This window comes from Ruditapes philippinarum, unplaced genomic scaffold, assembly GCF_026571515.1.
Source record: "Ruditapes philippinarum isolate M1 unplaced genomic scaffold, ASM2657151v2 ctg348_1_1_1_1, whole genome shotgun sequence".
Lineage (NCBI taxonomy): Eukaryota > Metazoa > Mollusca > Bivalvia > Venerida > Veneridae > Ruditapes > Ruditapes philippinarum.
This window is the reverse complement of record NW_026853775.1, coordinates 179804-198849: the sequence shown is the minus strand read 5'-3', so window position 1 is coordinate 198849 and position 19046 is coordinate 179804. Positions and strand designations below refer to the sequence as shown.

The following is a 19046-nucleotide window of genomic DNA, read 5'->3' as shown; positions in this document are numbered from 1 at the left end:
ATAACACAAAACAGAAGCCTACATTATACGCTCTCTCTCTCTCTACAATTTAAAACCCTTAAAAATTACTTCAGGTTTATTTTACATAAGGGCATGATTACACACGTGAGTTCAATTAGAAAACACACAAATCAGTATTGCAGTTCTTTGCACAACTATAATTTCACTCGTTCAGAGTTATTTTAATAGGAATGCCAGCCGATAAAACTCAAATTCTATTGAGGAATTCCTATTTACATTTACTTTTTCCCATAGTATGCCTACTTGCCTTTGATTTGGCCTTGGACTTAAATAATGTTATTTAAAACAAGTCGGCGATGGTGGATTCCCAGACATTTCTATAATGATCAGGGGTATGGAATTTTGAGTGACTTTTATTGCAGCTCTGTAGAATTATATTATTGATGCTTTTTATATTCACTAGATATTTTCGGGTTATTAAATATATGCATTAATATAAGTGTGTTAATTAAAGTGTGTGAAAATTGTTATGACCCAACGTAATCAAATGCTCTTCTCTGTAACTTAGTACAGCAGTTACAATATAATGAATTTACACTGATTTATAACCACTCCCGGTAACGATTTCGTTAATATACAATTTATCTAAATATTTTTTATTTTGTACTTGAACTTTTGCATGCAAGTAATCTCCTTATTCTGTAAATGTTTTGGCGCTGTTAAATCTTTTTATTTGTTTTAAATTACGAGTATTCTGGCCAATAAAAGTGTTTCACAAGACATCATGAATTAACAAAGATCCTCCAAAATACCCAAAAGTGAAATTTCCATTGCTACATTGTAGAATCGTGAAATATCAGATTTCTCATAGTCATTCATGATAACCGACACAATACAAATTTAAACAGTGCATGTACATTTTACTCCGACTTGATATTTACTTATATCCTTTGCGCACCTGTAACGTATTATAACGAACACGTTTTCTCTCCTCAGAACCTTAATTGGCGAACTTTACAGTGAACGACTATGTACAACGTTATAGAACTTATAAAAATTTCGTTGTTTCAAACCCTGACCCTGATTCAGGAACCCACACATTTTTTTCATAAAATATACAATGATCAATATTTGTGAATGAACTGAAACTTAATCAAAGACAAAAATTAAAAAAAAAAATGTGACGATTGAATGTTCAATATACAGTCAATCGATAATAAAATTGTCCAAAATATTTTGACTATTTATTGTTAACCTTTACTCTCATATAGCCGTGTTTTAACGGCTTTCAACTCACCCCTTTTGAGGCCTCAATCAGTAAAAATTAAAGACCCATTTAGACTCCAAACACTTGTTTTCGTTTCACCTCCCTTTTGAACCTAGATATGCCATTTGCAATGCTATCAGGGGAGGTGAGTCCAACTGACTGTTTTAAGCACAATAGTCACCTCCCTTTTAAACCTTACGCCATTTGCAATGATATTAGGGGAGTCCATTCAGACTGTGTTTTGAGCGCAATAGTTACCTCCCTTTTGAATCCTTACGCCATTTGCAATGTAAACAGTGGAGGTCATTCTAACCGTCTATTTTGAGTGCAACAGTTACCTCCCTTTTGAACCCTTACGCCATTTGCAAGGTTATCATGGAAGGTCAGTCTAACCGCCTCTGTTTTGAGCGCAACAGTAACCTCCTTTTTTAACCATAACGCCATTTGCAATGTAATCAAGGGAGACCATTCTTACCTACTCTGTTTTAAACGCAACAGTTACCTCCCTTTTGAACCCTTACACCATTTGCAATATTATCAGGGGAGGCCATTCTAACCAACTCTGTTTTGAGCGCAACAGTTTCCTCCCTTTTGAACCCTTGCACCATTTGCAATGTTATCAGGGGAGGTCATTCTAACCGACTCTGTTTTGAGTGCAACAGTTACCTCCCTTTTATATCTTTACGCCATTTGCACTGTTATCAGGAGAGGTCATTCTAACTGCTTCTGTTTTGAGTGCAACAGTTACCTCCCTTTTATATCCTTACGCCATTTGCACTGTTATCAGGGGAGGTCATTCTTACAGACTCTATTTTGAATGTCACAGTTTCCTCCCTTTTATATCCTTACGCCATTTGCAATTTTTTAGGGGAGGTCATTCTAACCGACTCGATTTTGAGCGCAATAGTATTCTCCCTTTGAATCCTTTCCCCATTTGACATGTTATCAAGAGAAGTCACTCAACCGACTCTATTTTGAGCGTGAACGTCATCATCATCATCAGCAGCAGCAACAGCAGCAGCAGCAGCCGCAGCAGCAGCAGCAGCTTTATTAGCATCAACATCATCACCACTATTATCATCACCAACATTAACAACAACAACAACATTGAGTGGACAAGCAACAGAAAGATTAAGTTTATTGTTATTAATTTTGTAAAGCATTCTAGCGTGTCATGGACTGCATAATAAGTATAATATCATGTTAAGCATAAATGTTTAAGACCTTAAAAAAGGTTATAGATATACAATATTCTTATATGTTCTGTTCTTTTATATTTGCTATTTCATCACCAAACATAACATTTCTTTTCTGGATTCATTCTACTATTCTTCTTACATCCGAACACATCCGAAAAATCTTGTGAATTCTGTAAAGTGCCTATAACTCTGCAAATAAAAGTAAAAGAAAATATTTGACAGTATTTGGAAAAATAGCTGTTTTTACGCAATAATTTACATGAGTAAACTGAATCACTTTTATGACAATTTTAGCTATTTCGATAACCGTTTATCGTTTATTTTCATTGTCTCTCGAAGCAGCAGGGGAGGTAATTCTTATTTATCTAGAGATATATTTTAGGACTATTAAAGCTGCACTCCTCCAGGTGAGCTAAAATATTTAAAAAAAAATCAATATTGAGATAAATGCACTAAACTTTTTAAGGAAGGTGAAAACATTCAAGGTCCAAGTTATATTTTATATATGTAATGTGCGGTTTAACACTGATTTTGCAGTATTTTAACACCATATTTCTGCTGCGTTATTAAAGCAGTAAGGATTGTTTTTGCAGATGTTGACCACTTTTTGGTAATTTTCGTGGATTGTAAGTGCCGATTGCAATATGTAAATTACATTATTTGTTCACCTCACATTATTTTACTTTAAATTACATATCCAAAATTTTTATGAAAAATAACATGAATCTGGAACCGCGCTGCTTTAATATTGAAATCCGTAAAGAATTAAATGAAGTGTTGTGAGTTCAAAGCCATGCAAACTTATTAAAGGAACTCGACCAAGATTTTTAAGCTTAAAACATCAATTTGAATTTCTGATTAGATCAGCTGGGACACTTTAAACAGAAAGATAATAAAGAAATATATAAAATACATTGGGCAAATGATCTGCAATTTTGCCAAAAATGTATTGGTCTAGACCTACATCAAATGAAACATAACTATCCAAAAATCATGAGTGGAGTCCTTTTTATAAACAAATAGCAAGTTCAGCTTTTTGACATATTTCTATAATGTAGATCTGATGACGATCTTCTTTATAATTCGGATTTCCCGAGAAAGCTATTTTTAGTTATGCTTACATGGGCATTAGAGGAAGAATCAAAATACCGTTATCCCAGGAAGTTAAACAAATTGTTGATTTTTGTCATTGAAGTACTGTTTTACAAGAAACAAAATCTTTCACGTAATTTTTTAACAAATTAAGATGTAATAATAGGGACAATTTTTAATTGGCACGATTGTTTTACCTGTTTTGCCATGCTTGTTCTCGAAATCTTGAAATTACCTACTCAGTATTTGATTTCTCAGGGCCTCATCGCTTTCAAAATTATGAAAGCTCGCCGATGATTGGCTGTGTAAAACGTCACCAGAAGGGTCACGGTCAGATCTTAAAGCGGCTGATTTTAATCAGATTGGGTATTATAATACAAGACTTTATTATATATACCTGAACTCATTTGGAGAGTGTACGCCGGAGTTGAGCTGTATGATGAATCCTTCTTTACGTCCGTTTTCGCAAAAAAACTGAAATTTGGGAGAAAAATTTCAAAAAGGCAATATGAAAATATAAAATAAGCAGAAACCTGAGCAATATTAAAAAACACGCATCCGTATGCAGAAGATTTTCCTATTTGTACATGTCCAGCTTCCATTTTAGACTTGTACATTATCAGTCTTTGATTATCAAATTGAATATAAATATTTAATGCTTGCCTGGTCAGACTGCAGGGATAGTTCGAGTAGGTTAAGGGTTAAAAACCAAGCCATTGCATGTTTTTCGGTCAATGATCATAACAAAAAAACTGCCCTTCGATAGCATTTGTCATCTTAGTGAATTAATACGGAATGCCGTTAGGGCCATCGCCTATGAATGTATTGATCTAAAACGCGATAGTCGATAGTACGATGGTGAAAACGCGAAATCACGAAACTACGATGGTGAAAACGCGAAAGCACGATGATGAAAACGCGATAGTACGATAATGAAATCGCGACAATACGATACTACGATGATGAAAACGCGATAAACTGTCGCGTTTTCACCATCGTAGTTTCGTGAGTTCGCGTTTTCATCAGCGTACTGTCGAGTATCGCGTTTCAGATCAAACCATTCATAGGCGATGGCCCTAACGGCATTCCGGAATGCCGTTAGGGCCATCGCCTATGAATGTGTTAATCTGAAACGCGAAAGTCGATAGTACGATGGTGAAAATACGAAATCACGAAACTACGATGGTGAAAACGCGATAGTACGATGATGAAAACGCGATAGTACGATGATGAAATCACGACAGTACGATGGTGAAAACGCGATAGTACGATGATGAAAACACGACAGTACGATGATGAAAACGCGATAGTACGATGGTGAAAACGCGATAGTACGATGGTGAAAACGCGATAGTACGATGATGAAAACACGACAGTACGATGATGAAAACGCGAAATCACGAAACTACGATGGTGAAAACGCGACAGTACGATGGTGAAAACACGATAGTTTATCGCGTTTTCATCATCGTAGTATCGTACTGTCGCGTTTTCATCATCGTACTATCGCGTTTTCATCATCGTGCTTTCGCGTTTTCACCATCGTAGTTTCGTGATTTCGCGTTTTCACCATCGTACTATCGACTATCGCGTTTTAGATCAATACATTCATAGGCGATGGCCCTAACGGCATTCCGTAAATTAACGGGTTAACTCTAATAATATTTGATTACCCGTAACAGCACGCCTCCAGATTCATGCTAATTTTCAGGAACATTTTAAAAATGTATTTGAATGTATAATATTGTGAAGTAACCAAAAAGGAAGCAATTTACACATTATCAATTGCACTTGCAAACCACGTAAATCACCAAAATATGGTCAAAATATGCATAAATATCCTTTACTGCGTTAGTAACGCAGTAAATATAGTTGTAAATACTAAAAAAATCAGTCATTACTGGCACATGATATGTAAAATATTACTTTTAACGTTTACTTACATCTTTAGTACATTTGTTTTCAAGTTTGATTTTTATTGAAATACTTTGATTCATCTGGAGGCCTGTAGCTTTAAATGTCAGTTTTATGTCTTTCCAAAATTCTATTTACATTGTAGAACACAAACACCCATGAGTATATTTGTAATCTAGGCAATATCCGCATTTATTTCATGGTAACCAGAGAAATACTGGAATTCATTTGTGAAATTATGGTGGCATATTTCTGCCATGGTGGCATATAACTAGTTAACCTCTTAATTAACTACTTAGTTATATGGTTATCTGGTGGCAGAAATATGCCACCATAGTGAAATAAAATCCATATCACTTCCGAACTATATAGTCGATGTGGGTATTAATTTGTTTCACAAAAAAAATCATGATAAAGAAATAGCTTTATAAAATATGAATTAACAAAATTCAAGATATTTAACATTGAAATACCAATGTTTGTATCGTATTGTGATATATCTTTTGTGTTTGTTGATAAAAATGATGCAAATATTTCACAAACCTGAGCAAAGTTGATAAAGAACAATTGATTGTGGGTAAAATTAAGTCCAGGTAACATAGGCTCCTCGCTGCCATGTTGCTCCACCCACTTCCTATATGCCTAAAATTATATACAAAATATGAGCCGTGTCACGACAAAACCAACATAGTGCGTTTGCGACCAGCATGGATCCAGACCAGCCTGCGCATCCGCGCGGTCTGATCAGGATCCATTCTGTTCGCTATCAGTTTCTCTACTTGTTATAGGGTCTGTAAGCGAACAGCATGGATCCTAATCAGACTGCGCGGATGCGCAGGCTGGTCTGGATTTATGCTTGTCGCAAACCCATTATGTTGGTTTTGTCATGACAAGGCTCGTCATATATATATATTAGTACGACGTAAAACCTAATAAAAATGGGTTTTTTGTATCTAAACGGCTAATCTATATTATCATAACGATGACAACAACTAAAGTATCATCAATGATAATTATAAAAAACAATAACAATTGTTATAACAGCAAAAATGCATAAACACTGTGAAAGTCAAAGAAATCTAGAATCCGGGCGAACTATGTTTGATATGCTTACTTTTTAACAGCCTACGAGAAAAAAAAACAACACATTTTTAGTATCAATCATACATTCATTTTACATGTAAGCAGTTCAAGGGGGTCGTTATAACGATTTGACCGTAATGAAGAGTCGGTCATTAAGCGAGACGTTAATAATATAAACATTTCTTTTCAACATTTACAAAAAAGTTTCTTTTTGACTAATTACTGTGTCGAAATATGATCAATAATCTGTCCGTTTACGTTGTCCCTCTTTTACGTCATTCAAAGTAAGTTGACGCAATAACTTTATCCTTAAAGACACATTATGCCTCTGAAATCCGTATCTTTAAATTTCTTAAGAGGTGTCAAAAATGTTTTTTTAAATAAGCAAAAATTGATTTAGAGAATGTAAGATGTTCAACAACTGAAGAAGATAGCACTGAACGTGCATTCATGTGCAGTTATGTATCATAAAAATAGCAAACTGTAAGCAAAGAAGTGTTTTGACGTCCATACAAAATACTTATTCAGTTTAACTTATCGATTTCCAATAGAGGAAAAGAAGCAAAAGATAGTTCATATGGCAAATTAATAAATATTTTAAAACCGTAACAAGACTACAAATACCAAAACGGTTTTGAGAAATATAAATTATGATAGCATATCTTATGAATAATGGACATTTAAGCTTACCTTAAAACTTTGTTTGATTCCGCCATTATCAGCAATATTCTCGCCTAGTGTTTGCATTCCATTCACCTGAATAAGAAAAGGGGAACTCGTATTTAACGGACAAGAAAAAAGAAATAAACGAGTAGTAGTAGTAGTAGTAGTAGTAGTAGTAGAAGAAGAAGAAGAAGAAATCAAGAGTATTAAGTATTTTATTGCAACTGTGAAAACCTTATAGAAACGTCCCGACAGCTGTGAACCTAAATTATTGGAATTGAAAACACGCGGTTAGGAATCACGTGACTTTTACGGTAACGCGGACTGACAATATGGCGGCCTAAACACCTAGCTTCACATATGTTTTTCAGGTAATTCTTTATCAGACCGCCATATTGTCAGAACGCGTTACCGTAAAGGTCACGAGATTCCCTACCGAGACGAATGTCGATAACAAATACGAATCACAAAATATAATTATGTTTGTATGTTTAATAGTGTTCACTGTTTTATGTGTTTATTTTTTCGTCATTTTTTATATGCCGGTGCTAGGGGGCGTGGACGGTAACTTTAGGGATTCTGTTTTTCTCTTTTTTTTATGATACTATCAAAAACACGATGGCATGATTATTAATCTAATTGTTTACTGTTTGCTCATTGGTTTATTTTATATGTAAAGAATTATTCCTACATTAAAGCCAGCTTCTTTCACTAGAAAGTTGTTATATTGGTCAACAAAGCACTGTGCCTTTTTGTTAAAACTTTCAATAATGGATGTGTTCCACCACTGCTTAACATTACCATACTTGTCAAACTGCCGACCTGAAATTGACGATACGAAATGTTAGAGCTACAGCCAAACTATTTCAATAAAATAAAAACTTGAGATTAAATTCACTTAGATTTTAGAAAAGTAAAAGGATTCTAACGCAGTATGGGTTATTTTTGCATATTTTGACCTCTTTTTGGTAATTTACGTGTGTTGCAAGTGCCAATGATAATTAATGTGTAAATTGCTTCCTTTTAGCTACTTCACAATATTATACATTTAAATACATTTTCAAAATTTCATGAAAATAAACACGCATCTGGAGACATGCTGCTTATAAATATTTAAATTGTACTAGGAAAATTTGAAAATTTACCAGTTTTGCCTAAAAAGTAGTCAAGTTTTCCTACTTAGTCTAAGAATCAAATCATTAAAAAAAGTTTATCTTCTTAACATTATGCTGAACTTTAAATGTTGTAGAATCTTAATCTTCTTCCTGTATAATTGAACTCAAACACTCTTTATAGCGTGTCTCGTTGTATAACTTAGTATTACTAATTAAAGCTGGAAGTCTCCAGATAAGCTAAACTATTTCAAGAACATCAAACTTGAGAAATATGTACATGCATTTAATTTAAAAAAAAGCATAATAAAAATTCAAGATTTAAGTAATATATAACATGTTATGCGATATTATTGACAATGATCTGCACCTTTTGGCACCGGTAAAAGAGTAATCATTGGCGATTTTTATAAGAGATCAGTTACATTACAATTATCGTAAGTGCATATAGCTTTTTTCTTCGATCGTTTGTCTGTTTCTGTTTTCTTTTTGCTGTGGCCTTGTGCATGACATCTTTTTATTCTAACACAAGCATTATTTTGACGTATCATTTGCTAAATGACATTGAGTGCTTCAAATCCAAGTAATGACATAATGTGGAAAAGATCAACTGCGAAATTAATTCCTTTATTCTTTTTTGGCAAAACATTACAAATTATCTTCTTTTGCTTATTTGTTTACGTATAACACTGCAAGTGATGGATCTTCTGAATCATATCTAAATAATTGTACTGCCGCCAATAATCCAAGGTTCGCTCTTTTCCATTTCAGGATAGGAAAACATAAATTACCTGTTGAAATAGAAAAGTGGCGGCACTTGCATCTTCCATATGAAGAGCGTAAATGCAATCTTTGTTTTTTAAATGAAGTCGGCGATGAATTTCACTATAATTAAGTATGTAACAATACGTACTTACATACAAAAATTACTACATCAAATGTACTGTACATTCTTCACATAGATAACGATATATATGTTATAAATGTATTACCTTGGTTATCAAAGCCATGGGTTATTTCGTGTCCCATAATGGAGCCAATACTTCCATAGTTCATAGATCTAGATAAAATATCAACAGTTTTCAAAGGCATGATTGATGAAAGGGGCGTAAAATGAGCGAAAAGTACAAATATAGATCTCGTTTTTCTTTTATATAGGTGTTAAAGCAAAAATTATACTAAAATGAATGAAATTCTTCATCTCGGAGAGTGATATGAGAATAATAGACTCGTCCGATTAAAATGGCCTCCACTGACCTTTAGGGTCATGACTTGGACTAGAATTATCATTATGAGGTTTCTATGCCGTACGATGAAGGTCTCTTGCTATATCTTGAGTGTAAAATCTCTAACCATTTTCTAACTGCATGTATTGCACTCAAAATAGACTGTGAAATAAATTTTATGTTCTGAGTACTATTCTTTATTATTGATTCTGTTTTTTTCGGCTTACGTTCCTAATCTTATTTACGTAAGAGCTTAAATTCGATGCTCCCGAGAGAGGCTCCTTTAAGTCTGTTAGATACATCCACAAGTGCAACATTCATGTATAGCATGACTCCTTAGAGTTTTAGCCATGAGAAGCATTATGCGACATGTTTGGCCGTCAAATTATAACATTGTGAGGTTTCAACGTATAAAGCCCATGAGAAACTGTCAGCTACGTAGGCTGTGTGCAATATAACATCATTTTATTTCTGTAAATTGTTTTGATTTGTAATTTATGATTTATAAGAACTTACCTTGGTTGTCCTTTTGCATACGCCGGAGGTTGTAATATACCAGCGGGGAACACTGTGGAGAAATTAATAAAGAAAACTGTACAAAAACAGAAGATTTTCCTAAGGCAATGTCTTCTCGGCCATTTCCGCCAAACTTCGGAAAAGAATTATTGGTAATAACCGAGATGTTCCGATTATGACTCACTTTAACTTTTCATCGTTATATCGAAAAAATGACAGTGGTGAGTTCTACAAGAAGAAACTAAATAATCAGCAAGTTCAGGGTTCATTTCTGATCTTCAGAAAGTAAAGAAAGAGTTTTAAAAATATGCACAACGATTAGAAAAGAATGTACTCCTTACGTATTTTATTGAGCTGTGGGCTGTAAAACGCATTTATTGTGGAGGGCGAGCCTTTCCAACTGAAAAATATATGGCTAGCATTTTACTTTAAATATGAACCACGTCTTGCAAGTTTTGTATGACTAGATAAATGATACTTAAATCATAGTCTGATTCTCAATCAACATTTACTGCTGAAAGTACGTAGTTTAAGGGGAAGGTACTCCAGACTACTTAAATTATTGCAGAAACATTTTAGTTACTAATCTCATTAGCTTTTATTGATAATTATCAACAATACCCATTTACCAACAACTATATTTAAAGGCACATTATGCCTCAGAAATGAATAAATTTACTTTCTTTAGAAAGCAAAAAAATAAATAAAATAAAATAAATAAAAAAAAAATAAAATTTATTGAATGTAGTGACTTATTCTTAATATTTGTAACATGAATGTCGAATATTAGCCAAAATGAAAGTTTTTCTACTTAATTTTAACATTACATCATGATTAAATTGCTGATTAAAACTTCCATTTTGTCCAGTTATACCATATGCAAAAGAAAACATATGATAAGAAACTGTGACAAAGTTAAGTACCCTTTCATGTCTTGACCGCCATGTTTGATTAATATACCGGTTCGACCCGTAAGATCGTACTGCGCATGTGCAGACAGATATATTTCAAGGCAGTGAAGAATGAAATAATTTTATAGCGATCAAAATTCAAGTCATGCCTGACGTAATGACGTCATAAAGAAGATTATGCGATGTTAAGCGGCAAGTCAGTAAAACAATACTTAAATTCACTTAAAAATCATGAAATAAAAGGACAAGTTATTTGTTTTACATATAAGATTGAAATATATTTCATTCGTGAACAACAGCTATTCTATTTTCACTCGTGACTACACCACTCGTGAAAATATTGCATCTGGTGTCCACTCAGTGAAATATATTTTAATCTTACATGCAAAACAAACATATATCTTCTATGTAAATAAATGATTATGACACTAACAAACAAACATAATTGTCTTATATAATTATACATAATCTAAAACACGTAACTAGCTTACGTATTTTTGTCGACTGGTAACCTTAGCGTCTTTAAATTGTCTGATGACGTTTTCTTCAATTTGGAAAGAACATTTTGAAAATATTCGTCCCTGTTAATCGTATCCTGTAAAACATTTAACCATGGTAAACTCAAGTTATTAAATACACCCTGTAAATCGTATCCGGCAATATATTATTTTTTACCATGGTAAACTCAAGTTATTAAATACACCCTGTAAATCGTATCCGGCAATATATTTAACCATGGTAAAATGAAGTTATTAAATACAGCCTGTAAATCGTATCCGGTAATACATTTAACTATGGTAAAATGAAGTTATCAAATACATGACCAGACAATGATTCAACGCTAAAGGAAACAAACTGGCCAATGAGAAATTTTTATCATATTGATCGTTCAAATTTATCCACTTTAATTAAATATATCTTAATGTTTTTAAATGTTGCCTTTAGTATAATTTTGATTGGCCTATACCGATCATGTGTCGACGTGTGAAACAAAATTCTTGACAGATATGCTATGGTATAAAGAAGTTTTCTTACATTTTCATAGAGCTTATTGATTTTGTCTACATCCAAAACTTCTTCAGGATAGCCGATCCATTCTTCTATAGCATTGGCCTGAATTACAACAACAACAACAACAACATCAAAGAAATTTAAATATAAATTACAGGAAAGACATATTAGATTTATATAATAATTTACTGTATATTCATATTAGAATCGAGAAGTACATTCATAGCGTGCAGATTTAGATCTAGAAGTATAACATTCAAATTAAAATCGAGTGGTATAACATTCAGATTCAAATCAAGAAGTAAAACATTCAGATTAAAATCAAGTAGTATAACATTCAGATTAAAATCAAGAAGTATATCATTCAAATTAAAATCGAGAATTATAACATGCAGATTCAAATCTAGAAGAATAACATTCAGCTTTAAATCGAAAAGTATATCATTCAGATTTAGATAAAAAAGTGTAACATTCAGATTAAAATCGAGAAGTATAACATTCAGATTAAAATCAAGAAGTAAAACATTCAGATTAAAATAAAAAAGTATTACATGCAGATTAAATAAAGAAGAACAATATCAAGAGCTACTTCTAATCAAATGTTAAGGGTAATTTCTAAAAAAAAGAGGTTGATTTTACAATAAGAACATGTTGTGTCATGCTGAAGTCAACATTATAAGTGGAATTAAAAAAAATAATAATAACGGTACTCCACTGAAATCAAGCTCAAAAATTCAAAATTTGAAATTCTTACATAGATCAACGATAAAAAAGATTTTCAAAAGATAGTAAGAAATACTCTCGGAATTTAATCTAAAACTAATCTTTAACCGATTCTTTGAATAAATTGAATTAATAGCGTTTTTGTAAAAAGTCATTTCTGGATCATTTTGCCATATAAATAAGATTTTCTTGAAAAAAAAACCAGAGGGGGCAAATTCTTTAAAATTGTGTGCACAAGTAATTGGTACAGGTCTGTATTATCTGGTGCACAAATCTAGAAGAAATATTTTCTGTTCTTATAAGTCAAAATCTCAATACAGTGCCTCTAAATGGAAGCTGTAAACCCCATTTAAAATCCCATTGTGCCTCAGAAATGCTATTATTTCTAATAAAACCTATACATTTTTGTAAAATTGTAAACATTTTAAAAGGAATCTCATCTGGAGTAGGGGAACTATCTTTCTTTCTCTTAATTTGTTGGCTATTGGTATAATTAAAGTCTATAAATGAGCCGCGTCATGACAAAACCAACGTAGTGGGTTTGCGACCAGCATGGATCCAGACCAGCCTGCTTATCTGCACAGTCTGATCAAGATCCATGCTGTTCGCTATCAGTTTCACTACTTGTTATAGGGTTTGTAAGCGAACAGCATGGATCCTGATCAGACTGCGCGGATGCGCAGGCTGGTCTGGATCCATGCTTGTCGCAAACCCACTATGTTGGTTTTGTCGTGACGCGGCTTAAATATTTTGTATTGTAGTCAAAATACTTCTTTGTTTTTATTTTGCTGCCTTTACGACACATGGCTGCACATTTAGCGCTACTTTTTTCTGCTGTTAAACAACCAACTATAGTCTTATATCCGTTAGTAAAACATTATCAAAACACGTTTGACATTTCTAAAGACTTAATATGGATTTTTTAGACATACTTGGCCTTTAAGTTACCTTATCTCTAGCAAGCTCTTTCGTTGTTTCATCCATCCAATCATTGTCATTCAAAAGCTGATTAAAGGCATCTCGAATTCTATCAATCATATCAAGCGCCTAGATGTAAAAACATTTTATTACAAAAGTAATTAGTACAAATAGGGCATAATGACTATTTTTAATCGCCTAAAATGATACTACTTTCATCGCAAAACTCGGCACATTCTGACAAAAGGTAAAAATATGCACAAAAAAGATTTTTGCTTGGTACCACCAAATAACGTTTTAACATAATATCTTTTCGAGAAACAAATATTAAACTGTGATTTGACATGAAATGAAACTTCGCGGATGCTTATGTTCACGAAAACCGAAATGTACCAAGTTTGTGTTGATCTATTAATTTTCGAAAAATATATTTGCCTCGGTTAACTTGATCTTGAACTCCTTACCTCGAATAAGTGGCATATGCAATGCACAAAGAATTGATCGTTTCTAATGTTTGTAACATTAATATTTTTAAATAATGTATTTTTATTTTTTTCTAAACTTATCGTTGGCTCATTACCATGGTCTTTATGACATTTCAATTTGTGAGACGTTACGATAACGAATCCGTACAGCAGATGAAGGAGACGATCAATATACTCTTGCAATTTACACAATGAACTTTCCATGTTTTGAAAAGAAAGGTTTAACACGCGTAATTCATGTAGATAACAAGAAAAAACAACAGAGAATCTCAAAATAAAACACAAAACAACAACGAAATATTAAGATAGATAGCAAACAGTATAGCTGACCAGATCACATTAAAGTTCACGTGGTATTACACTGTATAGGTGTCAAAGATTAAACATTATAATGTAACTTTATGGTTCAGTGACGCTTACCGCCTTTTTTGCTGACTCGTCAAATGTTTCCTTAACAAACATGTGTCCAACTGCTTTTGGAAAGAAACCAACCGATGTCGCTACACAATCTTTCCATCTTGGCGGAGAGGAAGATGTCCCCGTCAAAGTCTGTAAACAAATATATGATAATGATGACATATATTAAGGCGACATTGAAATTTAGCTTTTTGGGTCAGAACTATACTCGTATTTTGACTATCGACATTGTATATTGTTTTATGCTTAATAAAATTATTATTCGTATGAAAATAAGCACGAATCTGGAGTGATGCTGCTTTAGATAAATATGAGCCGCGCCATGACAAAACCAACATAATGGGTTTGTGACCAGCATGGATCCAGACCAGAGTGCGCATCCGCGCAGTCTGATCAGGATCCATGCTGTTTGCTATCAGTTTCTTCACTTGTTATAGGGTCTGTAAGCGAACAGCATGGATCCTGATCAGACTGCGCGGATGCGCAGGCTGGTCTGGATCAATGCTGGTCGCAAACCCATTATGTTGGTTTTGTCTTGACACGGCTCATATTATGTTTACATGCATTACAATATAACAGAACAGAGAGGTAGATTTTACTACTTATTGTCAAACATGTTTTCAATACGAGTTATTATTGAAGTCCATCAAATATTGAAAATGTTAAAATAATACAATGTAATATCAAGATAGATATTAATTTTGTCATACCTCCGCGTATTGTTTCAAAAGAGCTTGGAATCTGCTGTCTAGAACGCTTGCAAGATCTTTTATGATCATCCACACAGCATAATTGGCAACAGATCTGATAACAAACCAAACAACCCAAAGTAATTTTAAAAATAACGAACATAATTCATTAAAAAAGTAATAAAAAGATGAGTAACAGTTTTTTTATCCCCACACACAGCTTTATCTCCTGATGTTATACTGATTTGAGCCGTGTCATGACAAAACCAACATAGTGCGTTTGCGACCAGCATGGATCCAGACCAGCCTGCGCATCCACGCAGTCTGATAAGGATCCATGCTGTTCGCTTACAAACCCTATAACAAGTAGTGAAACTGATAGCGAACAGCATGGATCCTGATCAGACTGCGCGGATGCGCAAGCTGGTCTGGATCCATGCTGGTCGCAAACCCATTATGTTGCAAGGCTCATTTGTGGTATCATTCTGTGTCTGCAGATGACATGCACGTTTCATACATTCATCTTATACATAAAAGGTCATACATTGACACAACTGACCTATGTACAAAACAGTAATCTTTAAATTTAACGATTTTTTTTTTACTTTTACTCTCCAGAATGACTGTCAATGTCAATTCTCCTTTTAAATCCAACTTACTTGCAAGAACAATAAGATTTCAGCATCCGTTTGTTATTTTCCAATAAATCTTGTAGTTTTGCTTGTACAGTAATTATGTACTTATATATGTGTTGGTAGTAAACAGAAATGTAAATATTCAACCCACCAGACATTTTCACGTATTTTAAACACTGTTTCAATTACGGAAGCATAAGTGAATTTTTTTTCACAGCAGTCCGAGGGAAGAAGTACTGTTAAACTACCAAAAAGTGGTGACGAGATCAATTATATGCTCACGAAAATGATAAACATTGTCACTTTAAAATAACAAATAACAATTAACTCTGTTTCATATTTTATATCGGCGGATAGATCCTTTAAAAGGAAGCTTCAACTTTCCTAGAATCACATACCGTTTGCCATGTTTTCTGAGTACACCTAACACTTTCTCATAGTATGGTAGATCATAAATTGCTACAGGCTCGCTTTCGTTAATTACTATATTAGCGACTTTCACACGTTCAAGATCAAATACTTCTTTTGTGAATTCAAGCAAGTCGAACTGAAATGAATATCATATATATAAAAAAATTATTTACGGTTATGTGCGCATAAATTAAACCAACATCCAAAGCAATTTTGTTTGTTTGATTGAGTGTGTTTTATGTCACACCGACGCACTAAAGGTCACATATTGCAAAAACCATGGATTTTTTGCACCAGCACCAGAACGGGCACCTGTCAGGATCCATGTGTTCGCTTACCAAGTCTATAACAAGTAGTGAAACTGATAGCGAACAGCATGGATCCTGATCAAACTGCGCGGAGGCGCAGGCTGGTCTTGATCCATGCTGGTCGCAAACGCACTATGTTGGTTTTGTTGTGACGCGGCTCATATATGCATTAATTCAGGCACGAACGGGCACCTGAGTAGAACAAGTAAGGTGTCTGGATAGCTTCCTCACATTACTGAACCCATCTACGATTTGAACAATGACGCCCGAGAGTAAGATGAAAGTTTGTGATTATAAATAAATTTGTATCAAATCATTGCGAAAAAAATGTTACAGTTAATGATGCGTTTAACCTCATATAAACATAGTAAATTTATTTATCATTAATGCATTTGGACTATTTAGGAAGTTTATGAAAAGTGTCAAAATGTTTGCAAATCTTGTTTGCAGACATTTGTTGTTTGGGTCGTCAGACAAAACAAATAATGGTAGCGAAATTTCAGACCCTGATGCTGTTAATTGCAAATACCGAAAGTAGTCCGCTTTTTTGAAGCGGTTACTTCCCTTTATATGTACACTAACGCATAAAATTCACGGGAGATCACTGCGTTAAGATTGTCAGGCGCATTAATTTTCAAGCAAAATAGTTCCTGAATGGTCGAATATTTCTAATATTATTTTATTCTTTATAGACATACATGCTTATAGTAAGCTCCATGATTATTTATATCTGTGTTAAACAACAGACAGGTTTAGCGTAGAAATAATAAGAGTTACAAACCCTAATTTAGAATACATGTAATATGGTTTTCTTCAGGCCGTTAACATATAACTTAGGTTTGCATGCTCGCTTAGGAATCGAGAGGTCTGGAGTTCAAATTCCAGTTGAGGCAACTCATTTTTAATTTTTTTTTAAGTCAAATAAACATTGAATTGAATATCAGTGTTGCAATTAGTCTTATAGCCAATTTATTACAGTTAAAACACTGGAAAGCAATGGTGGCACTATGCAAAAGCAAATTGGTTTATAATCTCACAACCTTCACTTTTCTGACATTCTAAGACCCAAACAAATTCAACGCCTTCTGTGCTTTGATTTTACAGAAGAAATTGATTGGCTGATTTCCAAGTTGTTCGACGCTGTTACTATAAATGGACATTTATTTACTGAAGACTACCGAATGTTTGCATTTTGCAAGCTAGCTAGTCAAAAGTTTTTTTTAATATATCAAATGTTGACGTTAACCAATTTTTATTTTTCGTACCTGAATAGAATCTGCAGGTCCGGTTTCGGCAATTATTTCAGTTATTTCCGAAAGTGCCATGTTGTTGTAGATAGCTGCAAAATCAGTTCTGTTTTCTGGACTTGTTGCGATCTGAAGTAAGGCTCTTACATCAATTATTTAATTATGAATCATGGAATTGGAATATTTTGTGCGTTTCATTTTTTTTTGTTTAAGCATATTGATTTAAGCTCGGTTGCGAAACAAGTTCTTGCAACTTATTTTAATCACTTTCGAGTCCGCTTCCAGGAAACAACCAGTACTGGTGCCATATAGATATTTTAATTCACACAACAAAACTGGGGCATCTCTTCCATTATTACATAAATTTGTAAAGAAAAGAAAATTTTTAACACATTATTTTCATATTTGTTAATCAAATATTTTTGTCTGAACTCTTTTAGCACACAGTATGTGATTAAGACGCATCGAATAATACTCAAATGATCAAGACTTAAAGTTATTACTAACGTTACTTATATCCCCTGTCATCTTTGTAAATACATCGACAATAAAGGGATAAATAACATTAATTTAACGTTACATTAATAATCTTTTGTACATTCAATTGTACATTTATAATTTAGTAAACTTATCATAACATTGTTAATGGGAACGAAAGTCTATAAGAACTAATATAAATACTACCCTAGCTAGATCCATTTCAAACTCGAGCATTTCTCTCATTTCTTTATCTGCAATGGTTTTGTCGGCACCAAATAACTGGGCCATCGATGAGGCAAGAATGACGTAAGCCTCGCGGTAGTGTGCAAAACTGTCATCCACCATGTAAACCTTCCCAGGAATTCCAAATCCAGGCTGGTCTAGCTATATAAATATAAAACATAGAACCAAAATACTAAAATGATTTTATATTTAAATACCATAGAAGAAGAAGAAGAAGAAGAACAAGAACAAGAACAAGATCAAGAAAAAAGAACAAGAAAAAGAAGAAGAAGAACAAGAAGAACAAGATCAAGAAGAAGAACATGAAGAGGAAAAAGAAGAAGAAGAACAAGAAGAAAAACATGAAGAAGAACATGAAGAAGGAGAAGAGGAAGAAGAAGAAGAAATTGTTTTATATCCAAGGCACAATAAAATAAGCAAATTTACGACATCATACCCACATCATACCCACCAATTTCGGTGTGAGAGTTTCGGCCAATGCCAGGTTCTTTGTAAGGCGCTAGCCCTTTGTTAATACTTACAAGGAGCTCCTGTT

General features: G+C 33.6%; 1 protein-coding gene across 1 annotated transcript in view; it reads right to left on the bottom strand.

The window, feature by feature from the left end:
- Positions 1 to 2335: 2335 nt before the first annotated feature.
- The window catches only part of LOC132737815 (neprilysin-1-like), a 30781-nt gene continuing 14070 nt past the window's right edge, over positions 2336 to 19046 (bottom strand). Inside the window, exons 8-23 of the mRNA XM_060725166.1 lie at positions 18473 to 18652; positions 17807 to 17917; positions 16221 to 16369; positions 15209 to 15302; positions 14502 to 14630; positions 13627 to 13725; positions 11980 to 12057; positions 11436 to 11539; positions 10375 to 10433; positions 10034 to 10085; positions 9284 to 9351; positions 7871 to 8001; positions 7207 to 7272; positions 5977 to 6075; positions 3917 to 3993; positions 2336 to 2616 (exon numbers count right to left, since the gene is read on the bottom strand). Coding sequence (XP_060581149.1) covers positions 2517 to 2616; positions 3917 to 3993; positions 5977 to 6075; positions 7207 to 7272; positions 7871 to 8001; positions 9284 to 9351; positions 10034 to 10085; positions 10375 to 10433; positions 11436 to 11539; positions 11980 to 12057; positions 13627 to 13725; positions 14502 to 14630; positions 15209 to 15302; positions 16221 to 16369; positions 17807 to 17917; positions 18473 to 18652 — 1596 coding nt within the window. The 3' untranslated portion in view covers positions 2336 to 2516. The remainder of the gene's footprint in view (positions 2617 to 3916; positions 3994 to 5976; positions 6076 to 7206; positions 7273 to 7870; positions 8002 to 9283; positions 9352 to 10033; positions 10086 to 10374; positions 10434 to 11435; positions 11540 to 11979; positions 12058 to 13626; positions 13726 to 14501; positions 14631 to 15208; positions 15303 to 16220; positions 16370 to 17806; positions 17918 to 18472; positions 18653 to 19046) is intronic.